The sequence below is a fragment of the Tympanuchus pallidicinctus genome, unplaced genomic scaffold (assembly GCF_026119805.1).
Source record: "Tympanuchus pallidicinctus isolate F22 unplaced genomic scaffold, pur_lepc_1.0 scaffold40, whole genome shotgun sequence".
Classification (NCBI taxonomy): Eukaryota; Metazoa; Chordata; class Aves; order Galliformes; family Phasianidae; genus Tympanuchus; species Tympanuchus pallidicinctus.
The window spans coordinates 1,999,384-2,017,527 of record NW_026294759.1 but is presented as its reverse complement, the minus strand read 5'-3'; the positions used below and the strand labels follow the sequence as shown (position 1 = coordinate 2,017,527).

General features: G+C 50.1%; 2 protein-coding genes across 3 annotated transcripts; both read right to left on the bottom strand.

The window, feature by feature from the left end:
• Positions 1–28: 28 nt before the first annotated feature.
• On the bottom strand, positions 29–9,343 carry ENO2 (enolase 2). Of its 2 annotated transcripts, XM_052701731.1 has the most exons (12): positions 9,202–9,343; positions 6,301–6,392; positions 5,298–5,393; positions 4,970–5,028; positions 3,848–3,917; positions 3,574–3,707; positions 2,536–2,758; positions 2,079–2,276; positions 1,751–1,952; positions 1,460–1,568; positions 1,260–1,318; positions 29–981 (listed from the first exon to the last, which is right to left on the bottom strand). In XM_052701731.1, exons 2-12 carry the CDS (start codon positions 6,383–6,385, stop codon positions 912–914), a joined length of 1,305 nt encoding a protein of 434 aa, XP_052557691.1. In that variant the 5' UTR covers positions 6,386–6,392; positions 9,202–9,343; the 3' UTR covers positions 29–911. The 2 variants fall into 2 exon arrangements, with proteins under 2 accessions (XP_052557691.1, XP_052557692.1); XM_052701732.1 differs by lacking the exon at positions 4,970–5,028.
• Positions 9,344–9,547: 204 nt separating this feature from the next.
• Positions 9,548–17,057, bottom strand: LRRC23 (leucine rich repeat containing 23). Its single transcript, XM_052701735.1, has 6 exons — positions 16,903–17,057; positions 16,704–16,816; positions 15,384–15,858; positions 10,754–10,890; positions 10,075–10,297; positions 9,548–9,844 (listed from the first exon to the last, which is right to left on the bottom strand). Exons 1-5 carry the CDS (start codon positions 17,011–17,013, stop codon positions 10,123–10,125), a joined length of 1,011 nt encoding a protein of 336 aa, XP_052557695.1. The 5' UTR covers positions 17,014–17,057; the 3' UTR covers positions 9,548–9,844; positions 10,075–10,122.
• Between the last annotated feature and the right edge of the window lie 1,087 nt (positions 17,058–18,144).

Genomic DNA, 18,144 nt, shown 5'->3' with positions numbered 1-18,144 from the left:
AGGGAAACATCAGACCAAGTCAAGGATCTCAGGTGTGAAATACATTTTAATTAAGTTTAGGGTTCTGTAGTTTGTTGCTCTGTTGAGCATTGACTGTCTAGAAGGTGAAGCAGACATTATGGGCAGAAGAGAGAGTGAAGGAGTGCAAGAGGGATGGAAACAGAGAAGAAGGTTAAGATAAGCAAATGAGAGCATGTGTTTTTTTACGACTGTGTTTTAATATATTGCCCCACAGTACTATGTGCTGACCCACAAGATCCCACAGAGCTGCTTAACCTGGAGGCTGACAGCACACGTACACACGGCCAGTGACAAGCAATTGTTCACTCAACACTAAGCTGCCGACAAGCACAGCTCAGCGTGGAACAGCGCTCAGAACAGTAGGAAGGAACGCTTAGGTCCCACCACGGCTCAGCGCAAATGCACCTGGGGCACAACAATGCTGTAGGCCAGTACACATACACCTACACACAGCACAACGAGAGCGAGCCACTGGTGACACTCGTTCAAACACAGCTACAAGTGCGACACTTGTCCAAACACACCAGCCGACGCACATATGTTCACTGCACATGCTTCGGCGTACAACGTAAACACGCTGGGCAGCATGCTCCCATAGTCTAACATGTGAACAGAGTGGTTCAGATGCGCACAAGAACAAAAGACACAAAATGCCTAGATTCAGAAATGCTTATGATCCCAAAGCAAGGGACGGGGTGCGGACCACTTTTTCATCCTTCATCTGGGTATATCTAGCCAGGGATACCTGAACTCGTGGGGCTTTGAGGTGAGAGAAAACCAGGTGGTAGAGAAGGGAGAAAGAGCAAAAAAGGGAGTAGTGAAGAGAAGGAGGGTTCAGAGTCTGTGATGTGGGAAAAAGCTGAAGGGTGTCTATGCCTGGGGGACAACGTTCAAAGAACACTTGGGTTGCGAAAGTTGTGTCCAGCAAAGCGTGCTTCATCGCCAAGCTCTTCCTCAATCCTGCAGGAGAGAGAGACAGCAAAACTCAGGAAAGGCACCAGAGTACCTGAGGGATAACATATGGCCAGGAAGCTGAAAGGGGGCAGAGGGGCTAGCTGCTGGAGGGTGCTGCTATCCCACCATGCCAAGGAGGAGGGATCCAGACATCTCTACTTTCACCTCTGCAGTTTGCCTTCACATTTCTCCCAACAAACTCCTTCTGCCCTTTGGGTTTCTAGCTTCTCTATTTTTTAGTTACTCTCCATTCTCACTTGTTTCCTACCCTAAGAGCCCCTTACCTCATGAGCTGGTTGTACTTAGCCAAGCGTTCAGACCTGCAGGGGGCACCCGTCTTTATCTGTAAAGGATTTCCCAAAACAAACACTGTAAGACGCCATTATGATTCGCACCAGTTTCCCCAGAGGGAGAAGCAAGACGGATGCTGCTTCTCACCTCTGCATTTTTCTGCATGCCTGTGCACACCCTAGGTTTCACATACCTGCCCAGTGCACAGTCCTACGACCAGATCAGCAATGAAGGTGTCTTCGGTCTCCCCAGATCGGTGACTCACCATCACACCCCAGCCATTCTCCTGGGCCAACTTACAGCTGCAGGAGCAAGATATGTATTCAGCAGCTGCCACTCTAATACCCACCCCCTGCACAGGGTGAGATCCAGACCCTCTCCTCCCCTCCTCTGCATTCCACACTCTCACAGAGACACAAGTCTTAATCTTATTGTGGTACATCACCAACTATTTCAAATAACAGTGGCAGCAGGGTGGACTCACGCTTGGATGGCCTCTGTGACAGATCCAATCTGGTTGACTTTGAGCAGGAGGCAGTTGCAGGCCTTCTCTTCAACAGCTCGCTCAATGCGCTTGGGGTTTGTCACTGTCAGGTCATCTCCCACTATCTGAATGCCAACATTGGCCGTGAACTTGGACCAGGCCTCCCAGTCATCTTGGTCAAAGGGATCCTCAATGGAAACCACTGAATGGACAACAGAAGAGACAAGTCAAAGCTACCTTCCTCCCAGTCCCCCCAAAATGGTAGAGATGCACCTGTGATGTCTGCAACACTGGTGATGAGTCCCCATTGCCAAGCACAGTGGCTCACCTGGATAATCACGTACAAAGCTTTGATAGAGGTCACCCAGCTCATCTGCCGAAATGTAGCGGCTTGGGTCATCTGGGGACTTGAAGTCAAGGTCATATTTGCCATCTCGGTAGAACTCAGAGGCTGCCACATCCATACCGATGACAATCTTGTCTGTGTAGCCAGCCTTGTCAATAGCTTCCTTGAGGAGCTCCAGAGCTGGAAGGAAGAGAGTTGAAGTCAGCCTGTGCCAGAGAGCTCTGACTTCCAGCAGAAACTTTCCCTAGAAAGACCCTGTGAACAGGAGCCACTGCGAGTCTGATGGCTCAATGAGGGAGAGAGAATGAAGCCTGGAGCAGAACAGAAACATGCTGAGGGGCTGTGGAGGCCACATCTAAAAGGATAAAAGTATTGGGTGTGAAAAGGCCTTGGTCACAGCATTGCAGGCAGGGATATCCCGTTAACGTGTAACTCTCACCTTCACTGTTTTCCAGGATGTTAGGGGCAAATCCTCCCTCATCGCCCACATTAGTAGCATCCTTGCCATACTTCTCCTTGATGACGCTCTTGAGATTGTGATAGACTTCAGCCCCAATGCGCATGGCATCGCGGAAGCTTTCAGCTCCCACAGGTAGGATCATGAACTCCTGCATTGCCAATTTGTTGCCTGCGTGGGAACCTCCATTGATCACATTGAAAGCCTGGAAGAGTTTGTAAGTGAATTAGAGCTGAAGGAACCCATTTTGACAAGGCTCTCAGGTGGGTCACCATGTCTATTCATGATATACCACATCCCATAGAGTAACATAACACATCAGCTGCAGCATGTCAGACCAAAGCCACGTACAGTCTGGGATCCTCCTTCCAATAGTGGCAAACAACTGGAGAGGATTTTCCCACCTGTTTCCCTCTCAGAGTTCTCCCAAACTGTATGTATTTATCTGTCCATTCAGCAATGCTACATCAACCTCTCTTCTAGGAACTTTTTCCTCGACCCCAAGAAAATTTTAGCACCCACAGTATGCTTTGTGAGGGAGTTTCACAGTGTAACTAGCCTTGTTTTGAACTGTGCCTCAGAGGGTTCATGTGATGCTCTCTGGTTCTTGCATTAAGTGTGAGTAGTGGTTGATCCTCTGTCAACCCCCACCACAACATCTGCTGTATCCTTCTCAGCTCCTATTTTCCACAAGGAAAACTCCTAGTTTACACAGCCCTTCCTTTTACAAAAGCTGGCCCACAATTTGATCTGTCTCTTATCCTTTCCTGAGCCTTTTTCAGTTCCCCTCTACCCCTGTGCAGGTGGGGAGGGCAGAGCCTTACACACCATTCCAGGAATAGGCATTCTGTTTGTGAGTCCTCCCCTGAGAAAGCTTGGGCATTGGTTTGCTTCCTGCAGTGCATTCAGCTGGTGTTTTGGTCCTATATCCGTTACTACTTTACCTCCTCTATCAAACACACTCTTTGAGGTATCTTTGGAAGTTTCTGAATTAGTATGTCAAGGATGGAGGATTCTTACTGGCACAGGAAGGATGAGATCTGAGTTGCCTGCCAGGTCAGCAATGTGCCGGTACAGGGGGACATCCTTCTCTGCAGCTCCTGCCTTGCACACAGCCAGTGAAACTCCCAGGATGGCATTGGCACCGAACTTGGCTGTGGGCAAAACCAAGAACTCATTGAGGTTCTCAGGTACTGCCTTTCTGCCCAGCAAGTGCCCTTGCCAGACCAGGCTACAACCCTCCCTCCACCCACCGTGATCTTTACTTCCCAGACCGAAATAAATAGCAAATTACATTTGTTCTCTGTGCCGTCCATCTCAAGCATCAGATTGTCTATCTTCTCTTGATCTACAACAGAGAGGCCCTGGAAGAAAGAAAGAGTTCCTGAGAAGGGGATGTTGAGAAGAGTTGTTGGCTCTGGCACATGAGAAAGGAGGTGTTGATGGAGAAGCTGGGGGTACATGGACCTTTTCAGCTTGTGGGGGAATATATACACATAAAGCTCTGGAAATTAGTATATAGTATATACTAATAGTATATAGCCTTGGTATATAGTCAGGTAAGGTAATCATGATGATGTTATTGCAGTGCAGCTTAGATGCACCCACATTGGATAAGGGATCAGCAGCAGCCCAGGCCGGTCACACAGAGTTCAGCACACAGCACTCATTTGAGGATTCATCCAGCTTTTTGGCAGCTTCCAGGGAGCTTTGTCATGCTATGGCTACATACAAGCTAGGCATAACAGTGCATGCTCAACCCCAAGAAAGCACACGTGAACTAGATGGAGCTGTTCCTGGGAATGAGCGAGGGAGCAGTGTTAAGGCCAGTGTGGGGAGCCTTCTACCAGTACAGAAAGTTCTCAGGGCTGAGAAGAGCTGGGCTCTCAGTCAGACTCCTCAAAAGCTGCGTGGCTTTCAGTGCATGACATCAACTCAACTCCCTTCAGAGCAGGTTCCATAAAGGACTTACAGATGTGACACCACAGATCTGGAAGTCCACAGACTGTGCTGGGGAGGGCTGCCAGACCTTGCGTGGGTACAGTCATTGCTCACCACACCATGAATGCTGGAGGAGAGGGGAGGATGAATGGGTGTGAGGATGCAGACGTGTGGACGAGATTAAGTGAGGAGCACATTTGAAAAAGGTAGAGAGCTCTATAGAAAGAAACGAGGGGATTGGCTAGGTGGTACAGATGCAGCAGTGGGCCAGGTAGGGTTAACTCCTTTCCACTCAGAGAAAAGATCTCTGTGGTTGCATACAGCCATGGAGGCAGGAAGAGTGTGCCTGGGTTCACAGAGAGCAGCACTACATCTGTCAACCCAGTGAGATGAAGAAAGGCAGAAACAGAGATCAGGTGGAAAGAGACGGAACAGAGTAAGCGTTCAATAAGGAAGAACAAAGAGAAATCCTTACAGAGCCCACGATAGCAGGGGCGACAGTGCTGTTGATATGATCCACGGCCTGCAGGACCCCTAAAGAAGGGAATAGACAGAGAAAGAAGGAGAGAGACAAAGGTTGAGGCAAAGAAGAGAATGAAGAGAGGGAGGGTAGAAGACCAATAGAAAGGCTGAGAGGGGGAAACAGGGAGGGAAGGTCGAGGCCTGACATTTCACTTGACACTGGATCAGTGCCTGGAAGGTTCCATGGAGGGCATGTCTCGTTAGTGGATGAGTGGTACCCTCTGGTGAAGCCCCATGTGTGGCAGCCCCAGGTACAGGGTGTGGAGCAGACACCTCCCCACCTTTTCCAAGGAAACGTGACTTGTCATTGTCTCGTAGCTCCAGTGCTTCATAGATCCCAGTGGATGCTCCGCTGGGAACCGCTGCTCGAAACATGCCTGAGGGACAGCAAAACGTGTGTATGAGTAGAGCAGAGGATTAAAAGGAAGGAAAGACCTCATGCATCTGTCTTTGTTCTACTTTAAGGAAAGGATAGAGCCACCCGCCTCTGCCAACAGATAGCCCCACTGGCTGGTTGCTCATGGTAGTCTTCTCAGAGGTGAACACCTCTCAGAGGAGGAATAGCAGAGAGTCTGACAGAAAGAAGTCCACCCAGTGTTTTCAGACTGGAAAACCTGGATCTCAGCCATGCGGAGGTCTGTGCCAGTCCCAGAACTATAAATGACATGCAGAAATTCCTTGTCCTGGTACTTCTGCCTGCATCCTTCCGACAGGCCTACTCACAGCTGTCGGAGGCTTCCTCCCTTTTGTCCAGGGCTGGATTTTTACCTCAGTGAAGGAGCAGGAGGTTGGAGGCCTACTCTGGTCACTCATATTACGCATATATCTCATCCCACCTAGCTTTCAGCCCAATACAGCTGCAGTTCTTCCAGATGAAATGCATAATTGCACACACATGATTGCACACGTCTCAGAAACAAATCTTCCCTCAACCTCAAGAGCATGGCTGTGGAAGCATTTCCAAATGTGCCCCAGGAGTGAAAGTACAGCTGCAGAGAGCATTGCGTGGATAGGACAAAAAGATAAATATGTCTATTTTAATGAAACTAGCCGTCTCTGCTACAGTCAGACATGGGACAAGCCACACACACAGCTTTCAGCATTCACTATGCATGTCATGCAGGACCACAGGTAGACGCCAGGAGATCTATCTCCCTGCCCGATGTCTCTGGTTGCTCACTGGAGAGCCTTCAGGGGAGATACTCCCTGCTCTCAGCTGCTGTGCAGATCCAGCCCCTTCAGCAAGACAGGATTTCCCCTTCATCTCTCATCTTCACCCGATACCTTTGTGTGTGTACAGGTCCACCTCCACAGTGGGGTTCCCACGAGAATCCAGGATCTCTCGGGCATGGATCCTCTCGACTGCCATGGTGACTCTGTGTAGAGGAGAGGAAAGGACATGCTAGTTCTGAGCTGTCCTGCAAGATCTCAGACCGCCCTTGGGACCTAGGGCTCACCCTTCTAAGGTCTAGGCAGAGGAAAGGATGCTCAACAAAGATCTACATTAGGAGCTGAAGTTCAAACTCCAAGGAAATTTAGGCTTGAGGAAATTTAGACTAGAGGGGAGATATGAAAAATGTGATCTGAAGCCCAGAAAGTGAGAAGCTGTCCACATTCTCTTTAGGAACAGATGCTGAATCCCATCCCTTCACTACATATAACAAAGTAGGAGTTTTCCTTCTTGTCCCGTGTGGCAGCCACGTGCCCCCTTTCCAGCACCTCTGACTTACAGGGGGCCACAGCACCAGGGGTTCTGGAGAGGGCACAGCCCTGGCACCAGGGTTCCCAGAAACTTTCATCTCCTCACAGGGATGAGAGATCCCTGCTGGGCCCTGGGCAGCGCCTGCCTTGGCCTTGCCTCACTCCTCTGCAGCCGGCACCCTGCAGGGCATGGCTGCAGTCCACACCAGGGACTGGGCCAGCCAAGCTGAGACTGAGCAGCCAGAGGCTATGGCACCTCATGAAGGAGAAGAACAGCTCTGAGCACAAGGGGAGGGAAATTGGGCAGGCTAAGATGCTGAGGCTGACCCCAGTTCATGGCCCCCACACACCAGAGGAATGTAGGCACAGAAGACTTTGAGGCCTCTCTGGCAGGGGTGTGTGAGGAGATCTGGCATTTTGGATGCACTCAGTGAAACCTGGGGTGGGAAACAGGCTTGAGGAGAGCAGTTTGAGAGAGGCATTTTTTGCTGAAATTCATTCCCGAGGTTCTCCACAAGAGGTCTGACCCCTTCCTGATCTCCGTAGCTGGCCTTGCAAGTCTCCCTGCCTCCACCAGCAGGCAGTGGGGCAGTGCAGTGTAGGGAGTAGCCTTGCTGGGAGTGGGCAGCATCTGCTGTTACTGCCACCCCTGCTTCGCTGGGCTTTCTGTCCCTGGCTCCCCAGCTTATTCATTCAAAGCAGAGCAGAGCTGGAACCACACAAGTGTGGAGTCCAGGCCCAGTGGCAAGCATGGTGCAGTTGGTGTTTTTTCTGGGCAGAATCATGCCTTGGGCTGCAGGCAAGGATGCAGCCGATGTTGTCTCTCAGCACAGGTGTGTTTGTTGGGGGTGCTGCAAATAGGGCATCACAGCAAAGAGCAGGGCTAAGAAACAGGCTGGGGAAGCCAGTCAGTTCTCAGTCCCATGGCCTCTGGTACATGGAAATCACAGGGTTTGGGGAAATCACACTGCTCTGGAGTTTCAGCAAAAGCTTGCGATGCTGGGAAGGTTAAGTAGGGGGAAACCGGGGCTCTCTGGAACCTATGCAGGGCCCTCCACAGGGCCCATCTGGGTTGGGATCCCCCTCAGCCACACTGGCAGCACTTCTCATGCCATATGGTCTGCACTGCAGGAGCTTCCTCCAGAGCCATGCCTGCACAGCTGTGAGTTTTTTCACAGCAGTGCCCTGGCCATACCCATTAAAATGACCTATGGCACAGCAGGGGTCTGACAACAAGACCTGCGCCAGATGCAGTGCTTACGTGATCATGTTGGCCCTGGTTACGTCCCTCTGCTTGCATCCACCTATCCCTGTTTGAGCCAGCTCCAAGGATGCCAGATGACAAGCCTAAACCTAACCTAGCTGGCTCCATCCCATCATTTACTGGATCTCTTCATTCCTCTTTAGTTCTCTACACCCTTTTCTCCACTTCTGCAGTTTCTCCATGTCCCTCTCTGCTTGGCCTCTGCTGAACCACTCTAAAATCCCTAGCATCAGCTGCACTGTCCTGAAAGCAGGTCAGAGGCGGATAAGCTGGGATAAAGGATTGGGACAGAGCCTCAGTTGGAAACCCATTGACACAGTGAGAAGAAGAGCAGCCAGGCTGGAGGCTGGGCTGCCTCTCTCAAGCAGGGGCTGAGCAGGGTACTCTGGCATGGCGCTGCTGCAGTGCCTCCCACGGGCACCGCTTCATGCAGCACAATCCGCCAGGGCACTGCCTGACCCTGCTGCAGCAATCCCCCCTCCCTTCCTAGCAGGACAGCACTGCAGAGACCTTTCCCCAGGGCACAGCCACCAGTCCTGCATGCTGGGGCCTCGGTGCAGCTGCCACCCCCCCGGCTAGGCACTGCTCCTAAGGAAGCCCGCACTGCTGCAGTGTCGTGGCTGATGCAGCTCTCGCTTGCTTGACTGTCACCTCCTCTCCCTGCTGCCCCCCCTCACCCTGTGCGGTGTGGGGCGGTGATAAGAAAACATCCCTCCTCCTCCCTCCTTCTCCCTGGGACTGGGCTTCGCTCTCGTGTTTGCGTCGACACATCAGTAGTTTGGGAGAGGTCTGCTCCGAGGTTGGGTCCTTTCCCCAGTAAAATCCAGTGAGCTTTACCTCACACCACCGCCAGCCCCCTCCCCCAGGTAAAGCTCCATCTCAGCGTCTCCCCGCAGTGCCCTTGGCAGCAGCACCTATGCTTGTCGGTTGCCCCCCCTTTTGAAATTCCCCAGACTCATATCTGAAATCATCCTTGCCGGGGATTGGGAAAGAGGGAGTACCTGAAATTAAAATATGAAAGAAAAGTGAGAAGGGTGGGGGTGAGGAGAAAGGGGTGGGAGGAGCAGGTGGAGGAAGTGAGGGGAGTTTAATTGCTAACGCCGCTCACAACGGTCCTTTTCTGCAGGGACACAAGTGCGTGTAGGGTTTGGAGGGCACGGAGCGGGGAGCAGAGGCACGCATGCAGTGAGGGGGAGGGCTGGCCACGGGGAGACACTTACCTTCCTAGAGCAGGGGTGAACGAGAGACTGAGAAAGTGCTGGTAGAGAGGAGAGAGGAAGGAGCTGAGTAGGGATGCAGGACCTCAAGGGGAGATGATGTGTCCTCTAAGCCAACGGCAGCGGCGGCGGCAGCAGGATGGAGACGCCCCTGATAGGGCCGGGACAGCAGCATGTGACCCAAAGCTGCGATGAGTCAGGATTTAGCAAAGCTTTGCAAACAGCACGTAGGGGATGGAGAGAAAGAGAGAGAGAGAGAGACAGACAGGGGACAGACACAGACAGAAGAGGGCGAGAGAGCTAGGGAATAGGAGTGGGTGGGCAGGATAAACAATTACAGACATTCCAGGTTCGTTAAGTATTTTTATCCAAATAAGAAAATTATAATTCAAACCACGCAACTTGTAACCCCCCTTTTCCCTCCTGGGACTACTTTGAGTATGTACGTGCAGAGACTGTAAAAACACTGCAGTAACTGAAGGCAGCATCCAGGACACTCCTCTCTTCTTCAGGCAAAATGAGGTGAACCTCATACCTATAGCTCTTGCTTTGCACATGGGAAGATGCATCCCCAAATCTTCACAAGGAACAGGGATTTAAACCAGAGGTCACTCGATACATCACCTTGGGGAGATACCTCCATTTCCTGAAGAAGGAAAGAGGGAGAAGTTAAATGACTCCATGCCTGACTTCTTTTTCACCTCTCACTTGTGTTGCTGGGGCCAGGGATGGCAATCACACTGTAAAGCCTGTTTTCAGCTGCATGCAGCTCTGCCCTTGGGACCTGACCTCCCTCAGCCATTTTTTCATTCGATTCACAGGAGGAGGGGCTTACCAGCACATCTGACCTTATGTTTTTCAATTTACTGTTCATACCTTTTCCTCTTCCTGCCTTTTCTAAAGGATTTCATTTGCCTCTGCATGCTAATTTTTCTCAACTGGTTCCTTGTCGAGGCGCTTCAGGTGTGGCAGCTGGGCCAGGACCTCCTGCTGGTAGTTTGTTTCATCAGAGCATGGATTCTCCATCAGCACCAGGGCCTGCAGCACGGGGAGCACCTGCAGTTTTGCCACTTCCTGCAAGCTACTGATCCCATTGTTCCTAAAGAAAAATCAGCACAATGTGCAGGAGAAAGAGATCCATATAAGTCCTAACAATAAGGATTTCTTTCTGTTCAAACAGTGTGTTGAACAGTCTGATAATGCCACCCCCTGTAGAGCAAGTGCTTGGAAGAAAAGGACACTGGTGGTCATGGCCAGGACACAGAGAACAGGCGGAGAGGGGTGGAAAAAGAGTTACAGCAAGATATAAAAAGTATGGTGTGGAGTCTGAGAGCAACTGGAGAGGCAGATCTTTTCCGAGAAGCTTGGAAAAGTCTGGGTTGGGAAACTGGTAGAAAACTGAGCCCTGAACACCAATTAAAAGCTGTAAAGATCAATCCAACCCGTTCCCATCAGGCTTCAGCTTCTAGAGAAAACAGAAAATCCTAAAGATGTAAATGGGAGTATAGCCTGATGAATTGGCGTCTAGTCCTGACAAGAAGCAGGGAGGACCTACCGTAGATTGAGGTACTGCAGGCACTTCATGCTGCTAGAGAATCCATCCAGAGTCTGAAGCTCATTGTCACGCAGGTGCAGAGTTGACAACTGCTCTAGTGCCTCAAGGCCTTCGAGGCTCCTAATGGTATTCTGGGCCTAAGCAGGGACATAGGAAGTGAGAATGAAAAAAAGGCACACATGGCAAAGGGAACAGCAGTTATTTCTGTTCTGTCAAGCTCTTTCTACTCTTCAGACTTCCTACCTCTGCTAAGCAATCTTCTCTGAAGCAGGACATCATACACACATAACAATGTAGGGAGGCTACCTGGCAGTGACAGATAGTATGGTCAGAAGCCAAACCAGAAATTGCACTGGGATTTTAGAGATAGGGGACAGAACACCTTGAGAACATGTCTGCAGCTCTAGCTTGTACCTCTGATCAGGACTCTGCTTAGACTCATAGAGTTAGATGGGAAAGGACTTTTGGAAGTCTCCATGCAGCATCCTGCTTGCAGCCAGGCTAACTAACATGTTAGCCTGGTTGCAAGCAGGATGCTCAGGGCCTTACTAAAAGAGTTCTGAGTATTCAGATTCAAGAACCAAATGCCTGCTAAAAAGAGTTCCCTGCAGCATCTCTTAGTGGCTGGGACATGACCGCCCCAGATGAGTAATTCCAACACAGCCTCTAGTTACGCAGGGATGCAGACATGCCACGATTCAAATTTACCAGAGCATGCCATCTGAGCCACCTGCTGTACTTCCAGCAAAACAGCCATTCCACAGCAGTGCCCCATCTGAGCCCCTAAGGCCTCAAAGAGTGTCAATGTGGAACAGAAAGCAAAGAGCTAAGTCAAGTTTATTTAAAGGATAATTATCTGCTCCTCTCAGTCATAAAGTCCAGCAAACTTCCAGTTTAGCTGCTTCTTTTATAGGAGAAATCTACTACCAAGAAGTCTTCTCTTCTGCTCCTCTATGACCAGAAGCAGGGTGCATGATCCTGACAGAGGCTGCAGAGAAGTGGGGGTTGTCAGTTGGTTTAAGAGCTTCTTGGTACAATATTTATTAGCTATCCATAAGTCTTGCAAATAAATAAACAAATAAATAACATTGACAAGCTTAGGGCAGGAAGAATATCTTACCAGTTCAAAATTCCCTATCTATTTCTTTCACCTTGGCGTGAACAGTTGTGAGATGGGGAAACACAAAGTTCTTACATTCACTAATAGTTTCGCAGCACAATTTTGACTAGAAAATTCCACTCAAAGCCTCCTGTCCATCCCTGGATTAACAGCAGCGCTAGCACCAAAGCTGGATCTGATTGCTGATGGCCTTGTGCAGCCAAGTTTGCAAAATCCCTGGCAACTACGTTATCCCTACCGCATCTTTCAACCCAGAGATAAGCAGGACTTCACTCGTGATTGTGGCTTAGGGTTATAGTTTCTAAGGGTGCAGATACATGAACAGGGAGAGAGGCTCCCATCCCGGTTTCAACTGACATAGAGCTAATGTTCTCCATAGTAGCTGTCACAGTGCCATGTTTTGATTTGAGGATGAGAATAATGTTGATAACACTCCAATGTTTTAACTGTTGCTGAGCAGCTCTGCGCAGACACATCTCAGCTTCTCACAGCATCCTACCAGTGAGGAGCCTGAGGGGCACAAGGAGCTGTGAGGGCATAACCAGGACAGTCCCAAACTGGCTAAAGGGATATCCAACACCATCTGGCATCACACTGAACTGTCACATGGGAGGAGTTGGCCAAGGTGTGCTCCTGCTGCTCAGGGACTGGCTGGGCATTCAGGGAGTGATGAGAAATTGCATTATGCAACACTTTCTTTGTGGGTTTTTGGTTTTTTTTTGTTCATTCCCTATTCTGTCCTATAAAACTATTTTTTATCTAAAACCACAAGTTTTACTTTTTCCCCCCAATTCTCTCCCCCATCCTACCAGGGGGAACACTGTGTGGTGCTTAGCTGCCTGCTAGGCTAACCCACAACGGTGCCACTGCACTCTCTGTTCCTTTTTTGTTACTCAAGCAGTGATGTAGTCAATGCCAAAATTGATGTAGTCAAATGCAGTGATGTAGTCAAATCTAATAAAAGGAGAAGAGTCTCAACTGGTGGGACAGGAGAGCAGTTTAGGGCAGGCTCACTTATGAAAAGAATATTTAGTAGAAAATGAAGACTGCATTGGAAACTGGGCAAAGGAGACTCGGAAGCAAAAGGGCCAAGAAGGTAACACTGAGAAAAAGAGGAAAGTCTGAGACTTAGTAAACAAATTTAAAAAGCCAGGATAGATTTGTATACCTCACTTCAGAGGAAATCAGGAGCTGATGTTGGAATGAAAGTGGGGAGCTCACAGACCACTAGTCTGTGAAATGAGTAGCAACCTACCATCACTCCCACTTGCTCCGTTACACCAGTGAACAGTTTTAAAGGCTCCAGCCATGCAAGCGCTAACAGGACGATGCAGATCAGATTTTTGAACAGATTATTATTCTTCCTTTTTTTCTGAACTCAAGGAGCACTCAAAATGGCACCTTTATTTTAATGATCACATCATCACCTCGCCTTCTATAACGATTCCTCACGTACACACAAAGCCATCATTTCTTAGTGCAAGCTATACAACATGTTGCCCATGCTGTAGCTAGCCTTTGTCAGCAGTACTGCGCAATGAACAGGAAGTAACACACTCCTACACTTCGGACAGCAGTGAACCTAAAATGGGTGCTGACTGAAGCACCACATGGTTCACAATCAGCCTCTAGTTTTCCTGCTGGTGGGCAGAACTTTGTGAATACTGAAACTATGTCATATATTAACCAAATCTGATTCAGTTACTTTAAGCTGACCTTTGAATTCCTATTTGATGTGTGCACTGAACCCTGTCCTTTCAACATCAGCTTTACCTACCTATGGCTCAAGTAACACTGACACGTTTCTACAGAAAGCAAAGTAGTACTGGGAGAGATCCCCCTCCAAAATGATTTGATAAGCAGGTAAACATAGGGAACAAATCAAGCTCACATTTCTGAGACATTAATTGGTAGTTCTAGTTTTAATAATTTTGTCCTGCAGTTTGCCTGCTTCAGATGCACGGCTCAGGAATTCTTCAATTATGTTTCTTACTTTAAATAAAGGTGTTGCTTTGGTTTAACTCAGTCACCTGCTAACATGGCTTGTCTTACTTAGCAATTCTATATTGTACCTAGAGACTTACCCACTTCATCCCTTCTTCCAGCACCAGTAGTCCTAAGACTTCAGCTCTATACCAGAAAATAGCAGACAACCTCAGACAACAATCTCCTCAGTGCTTTCTGCCAGGGAGTACTGATGAAAAGAAACCCTGTAGCTTTTATCATCTTTAATTGCTTTTCCAGAGGTAACGACTCAGGATCACTATCAAGTCTTTGCGAGCAATAGTACTGTGTGATTCATGGGAGTAAGCCAACATACTTTCTTCATTTGTGTCTCAAGCAGTAAATGGTCCCTAAGCAACTGCTCACAGTAGAAGAAAATTGCTTCTTCTTAGTTTCAACTGAGATATTCAATCAGGTTTTTTTGGCAGCCCAAGATGTGAATCATATCTCTGTGCTGCTATACCCATACTCAATTAGGCCCATCAGAGAGGAGAAAGAGCTGCTGGCAATAGGTATTGGGTTAGATAGAGACCTCAAATATGTAACTGTACACATGGAAGTGTGCATCAAATAGGCAGAAAGTTATTTCATATTATTATTAACTGACAAGTGGGCCAAGAGGAGGGCCACAAAGATGATCAGAGTGCTGGAGCACCTTCTCTATGAGGATAGGCTGAGAGAGTTGGAGCTCTTGAACCTGGAGAAGAAAAGGTTCCGGGGGGACCTCATAGCAGGCTTCCAGTATCTGAAGGGAGCCTATAGGAAAACTGGGGAGAGACTTTTTAGAAGGGTTGGTAGTGATGGGATGAGGGGAAATGGCTTTAAAATGGAAGACGGTAGATGTAGACTAGGTACTAGGAAGAAATTCCTTACTGTGAAGGTGGTGAAATGCTGGAGCAGGTTGCCCAGGAAGGTTGTGGATGCTCTCTTCCTAGAGGTGTTCAAGGCCAGGCTGGACAGGGCTTTGAGCAACCTGGTCTAGTGGGAGATGTCCCTGCCTATAGTAGGGGGGTTGGAACAAAAAGATCTTAAAGGTCACTTCCAATCCAAACCATTCACGTTCTATGATCACCTTCCTGTGTGTAATCCAGAGAACATCTACTGCTTTCCCCACTGACATTCACATTCCTGGGAGACATGGAGTGTGATCTTGCCTAATGCTACCAGGGAGAGAACACTGTTCTCCGTTAGGTGCCTGCAAAGGGAGAATGCAACATACCAAGCACTGCCAATCTTCCTGCTCTCTGCAGAACAATTACTGGTTACTTGCTACTGCCTTTGCACTATTTGAACAGATATCATAGAAGGATCTACCCCAACGGAGAGACCTTTGCTTCTTTAGCTCTCTGAAATCTGTTCCTTTCAGGCTGTGAAGATTGAACTGAATAGGTTAGCATGTACACTATGACGTCTGGAATGGGATAGTGTCTTCTCTACACCCACTGACTGAAGATGCCAACCTCTGCAGCATCTCAGTCCCACTTCCCAAGCTGGCTGATCCCTTACCAGATAGAGATTCTTGAGCTTGGGAAGGCAAAGCCCTGCTGTGCTCTCTAGCTTGTTTCCTCGCAGCTCCAGTATACGCAGGCTACACAGTGCTTGATTCAGACCCAGTGCTGTCTGGATTTTATTTCCTGAGTGCCACAGGACAAAGAAATAATGACAGTTAATACCACTCAAAGAGAGTTTTCTATGTGCACAGCAATGAAGACAGTAGTTTGTACCACCTTTAAGGCTGAGGCTGGCTAAGTGGGGGTGAGTAATGCCCTTCATATTCTTGATGCGGTTGTGAGCAAAGCTGATGATCTGGAGGTAGGGAAGCTCCTGCATGTGGGCACTGGTAAGCAGATTCCCATCCACCTTCAGCCAAAGCAGGTGGGTTAGGCTGCTCAGTGGAGACAAATCTTGCAGCTTGTTCTCTGACAAATCCACATACCGCAGGTGAATGAAACGTTCAAGGAGGCTGATGTCTGTCAAGTCCCTGTGGAAGGGAAAAAGTGAATAAAACACCTCTCACTTCCTCCCCTGCTATCAGCCTTCAGTTTGCTTCTCACTATGGTGGGAGGGAGGGCCCCCTCCTCTCCCATCTCCCTCCTGTCCTACAAAGCCTTGTGTGAAGGAGGAAAAAGGCACTCAATAGGGGATGGGCCAAAGATGCTGTAAGCAAGGCTGAATGCCAAGGAGAGGACCTTCCTTCTGGCACAGACAGCACTTCTTCCCATTGAACTGTAGCTGTCAGGAGAGGGAAGAACCAGAGTAGAAAGAAGGCAAGTCTGGGGGGAGTAGGATGGGGTAGAGTGTCTTTTAGACAGCAGGGGCAACCCAAGGCTGTGTGTAATGACTTTCCTAGCCAGGAAAAGCCAGTAGTCACCTAGACTGGCCTTACCTTGTGAGGCCTGCTATGTCTAGAGCTCTTTGGGGGTACTGATGGGGCTGAGGCTCCAAACTCCTGTGACAACTGTGGCATTGTACTTTTAAGTGTGTATGTTAATCAGTTATATGCAGAGATGCTTAATGGATGTTTCTTGGACTGTCTGTAGTGAAGGTGTCCTGCTCAGGTCCCCTTGGGAGATCAAAATCAGAGCACCCGAGAAGCTCCCACTAGCCCAGGGGTCACTACTCTGCCCCACAGATCCACATCTCTGGCTACAGTGGAGGCGGTCCTGAGTTCAGGCCTTGCCTGGAAGCAAGGCAGTTGGAGAATGTGCCCTGTGACACTCCTGCCCCACAGTCCAGTCACTGGTGGCCTTAGGTGCGGCCCCTGGACGGCTACACAGACACATTAGGAGGAGGATCTCTTCTCCTGCATGTGCGTTGCACACTCACTTATACTTGGCTTCAAACTTCACGTAAGCGTGCGCCAGGCCGTTGCCAATTTTGCAGAGGAGGGAGAGGCCCTCCTTCAGCACCTCCTCCGTCAGGGGACATGCGGCCGGCACCTGGGGGAGAGAGCCCAGCACAGGTGAAATGGCGGACGGAGGGGGGGGGGGGATACAAGGCCAGCTGCCCCCGCCTGCCTCCTCACCTGCTTCTCCTCCTCCTCCTCCTCTTCCAACAGCGCCTTCTCTTCCTCGCCATCCTCCCCCCCCTCATGGCCGACGAACTCCTCCTCCGCGCTCAGGCCCCCGCCCTCCATCTCGCCCCGCTACCGACGGCAGCCAGGCCTCACTGCGCCCCGTGCCCGCCAGGCCGCGCCGCTGCCATGGGAACGGGGGCGGGCCCCGGCGCTGCTACCACACAGCCGCGCTGAAGAGCAGTTCCGGTCTCCCCGGTTCCCGTATGTTCCAGGCCGCGTTCCGGTTCGCGCCGAGTCGGTATCGGAACCGCTGTAGGACTGAGTGCGGAGTTGTGCCGGCAGCCGCCTCGGGTCTCCGACGGCCGAGGCCCGGCCCGAGAGACGTGGGGTGAGGCCATGGCACAGCGCGGTGTGCGGAGCTGCGTGTTGGCCGTCCGCGCTGATGTGCGTGTGTGATGCGTGCCTGTGCTGGGAGTGCCGGCTCTTCCTGGCCCCCCGCCTGGGCACAGGGCTGCACGGGCTCGGTGAGGCTATCTCGGCTCATTGCCCTCAGCAGCGACACGGTTAAGGTCCAGCCCCTGCAGTTCTCATTGAAGGTGAGGAGCTGGCAGTGATCCTGCTCCGTGCACCTATGGTCCCTCCTGCCAGAAAGCAGAGAAAAAGAAGAGAGCCACAACGTTCCTGCTGATGCAGAGATTATTGCCCGCTTCGTTCCTCACTAAATGAGTGGTTCTGCGCTTCTGCGTTCTTCTGTTCTACAGCAAGCGCGGTGCACATCTCCCATCTGTTTTTCCTGTGTAGGTCACTCTCCCTGTCCCTTGCAGAGCTGCTCTCCAGGCAGCGCTGGACAGCAGAGCTGGCAGTAGTGCTACAGCCTGGGCCCGTCCAGTCCAAGGCACAGTTCCACCTCTGCAAGTCACTGCTGCTGTGACAGTGCTGTGTAGGACCAAACTAAGGCCATGCCCCAGAAGCCCTTCAAACACTGCTTGCAGAAGCCACAGATCTTAGGATCTTTTTCCTCTCTGTTTTAACTTTTGAAACATCTTTTCTGCACACCTCTCTCCAGGCACCTGGCCACTACATGCTCTATCTCCACCAGCACCCCCTCCTTTCCTCCTCAGGCCAACTTTCCTACTTGATGGGATTCTCACCGGCCAGACAACCTCACCAACTAATTTAGGATTATTACTACCTCACAACAGCAGTTTCACCAGCTTGCTTCACACCAGCCTGCAGCTATTGCTCACACCT

Bases quoted from the DNA above. Each gene is read 5' to 3' on its own strand.
- ENO2 (XM_052701731.1), bottom strand. From the start codon at position 6,385: ATGGCAGTCGAGAGGATCCATGCCCGAGAGATCCTGGATTCTCGTGGG. The intron at 1,953-2,078 runs GTGAGCCACTGT...TTGTCCATTCAG, and splicing joins CTTTGTACGTGATTATCCAG to TGGTTTCCATTGAGGATCCC. The intron at 1,319-1,459 runs GTATGTGAAACC...AATCCTTTACAG, and splicing joins TAGGACTGTGCACTGGGCAG to ATAAAGACGGGTGCCCCCTG.
- LRRC23 (XM_052701735.1), bottom strand. From the start codon at position 17,013: ATGGAGGGCGGGGGCCTGAGCGCGGAGGAGGAGTTCGTCGGCCATGAG. The intron at 16,817-16,902 runs GTGAGGAGGCAG...TCTCTCCCCCAG, and splicing joins AGGAGGAGGAGGAGAAGCAG to GTGCCGGCCGCATGTCCCCT. The intron at 10,298-10,753 runs GTAGGTCCTCCC...ATTTTTCTTTAG, and splicing joins CTGCAGTACCTCAATCTACG to GAACAATGGGATCAGTAGCT.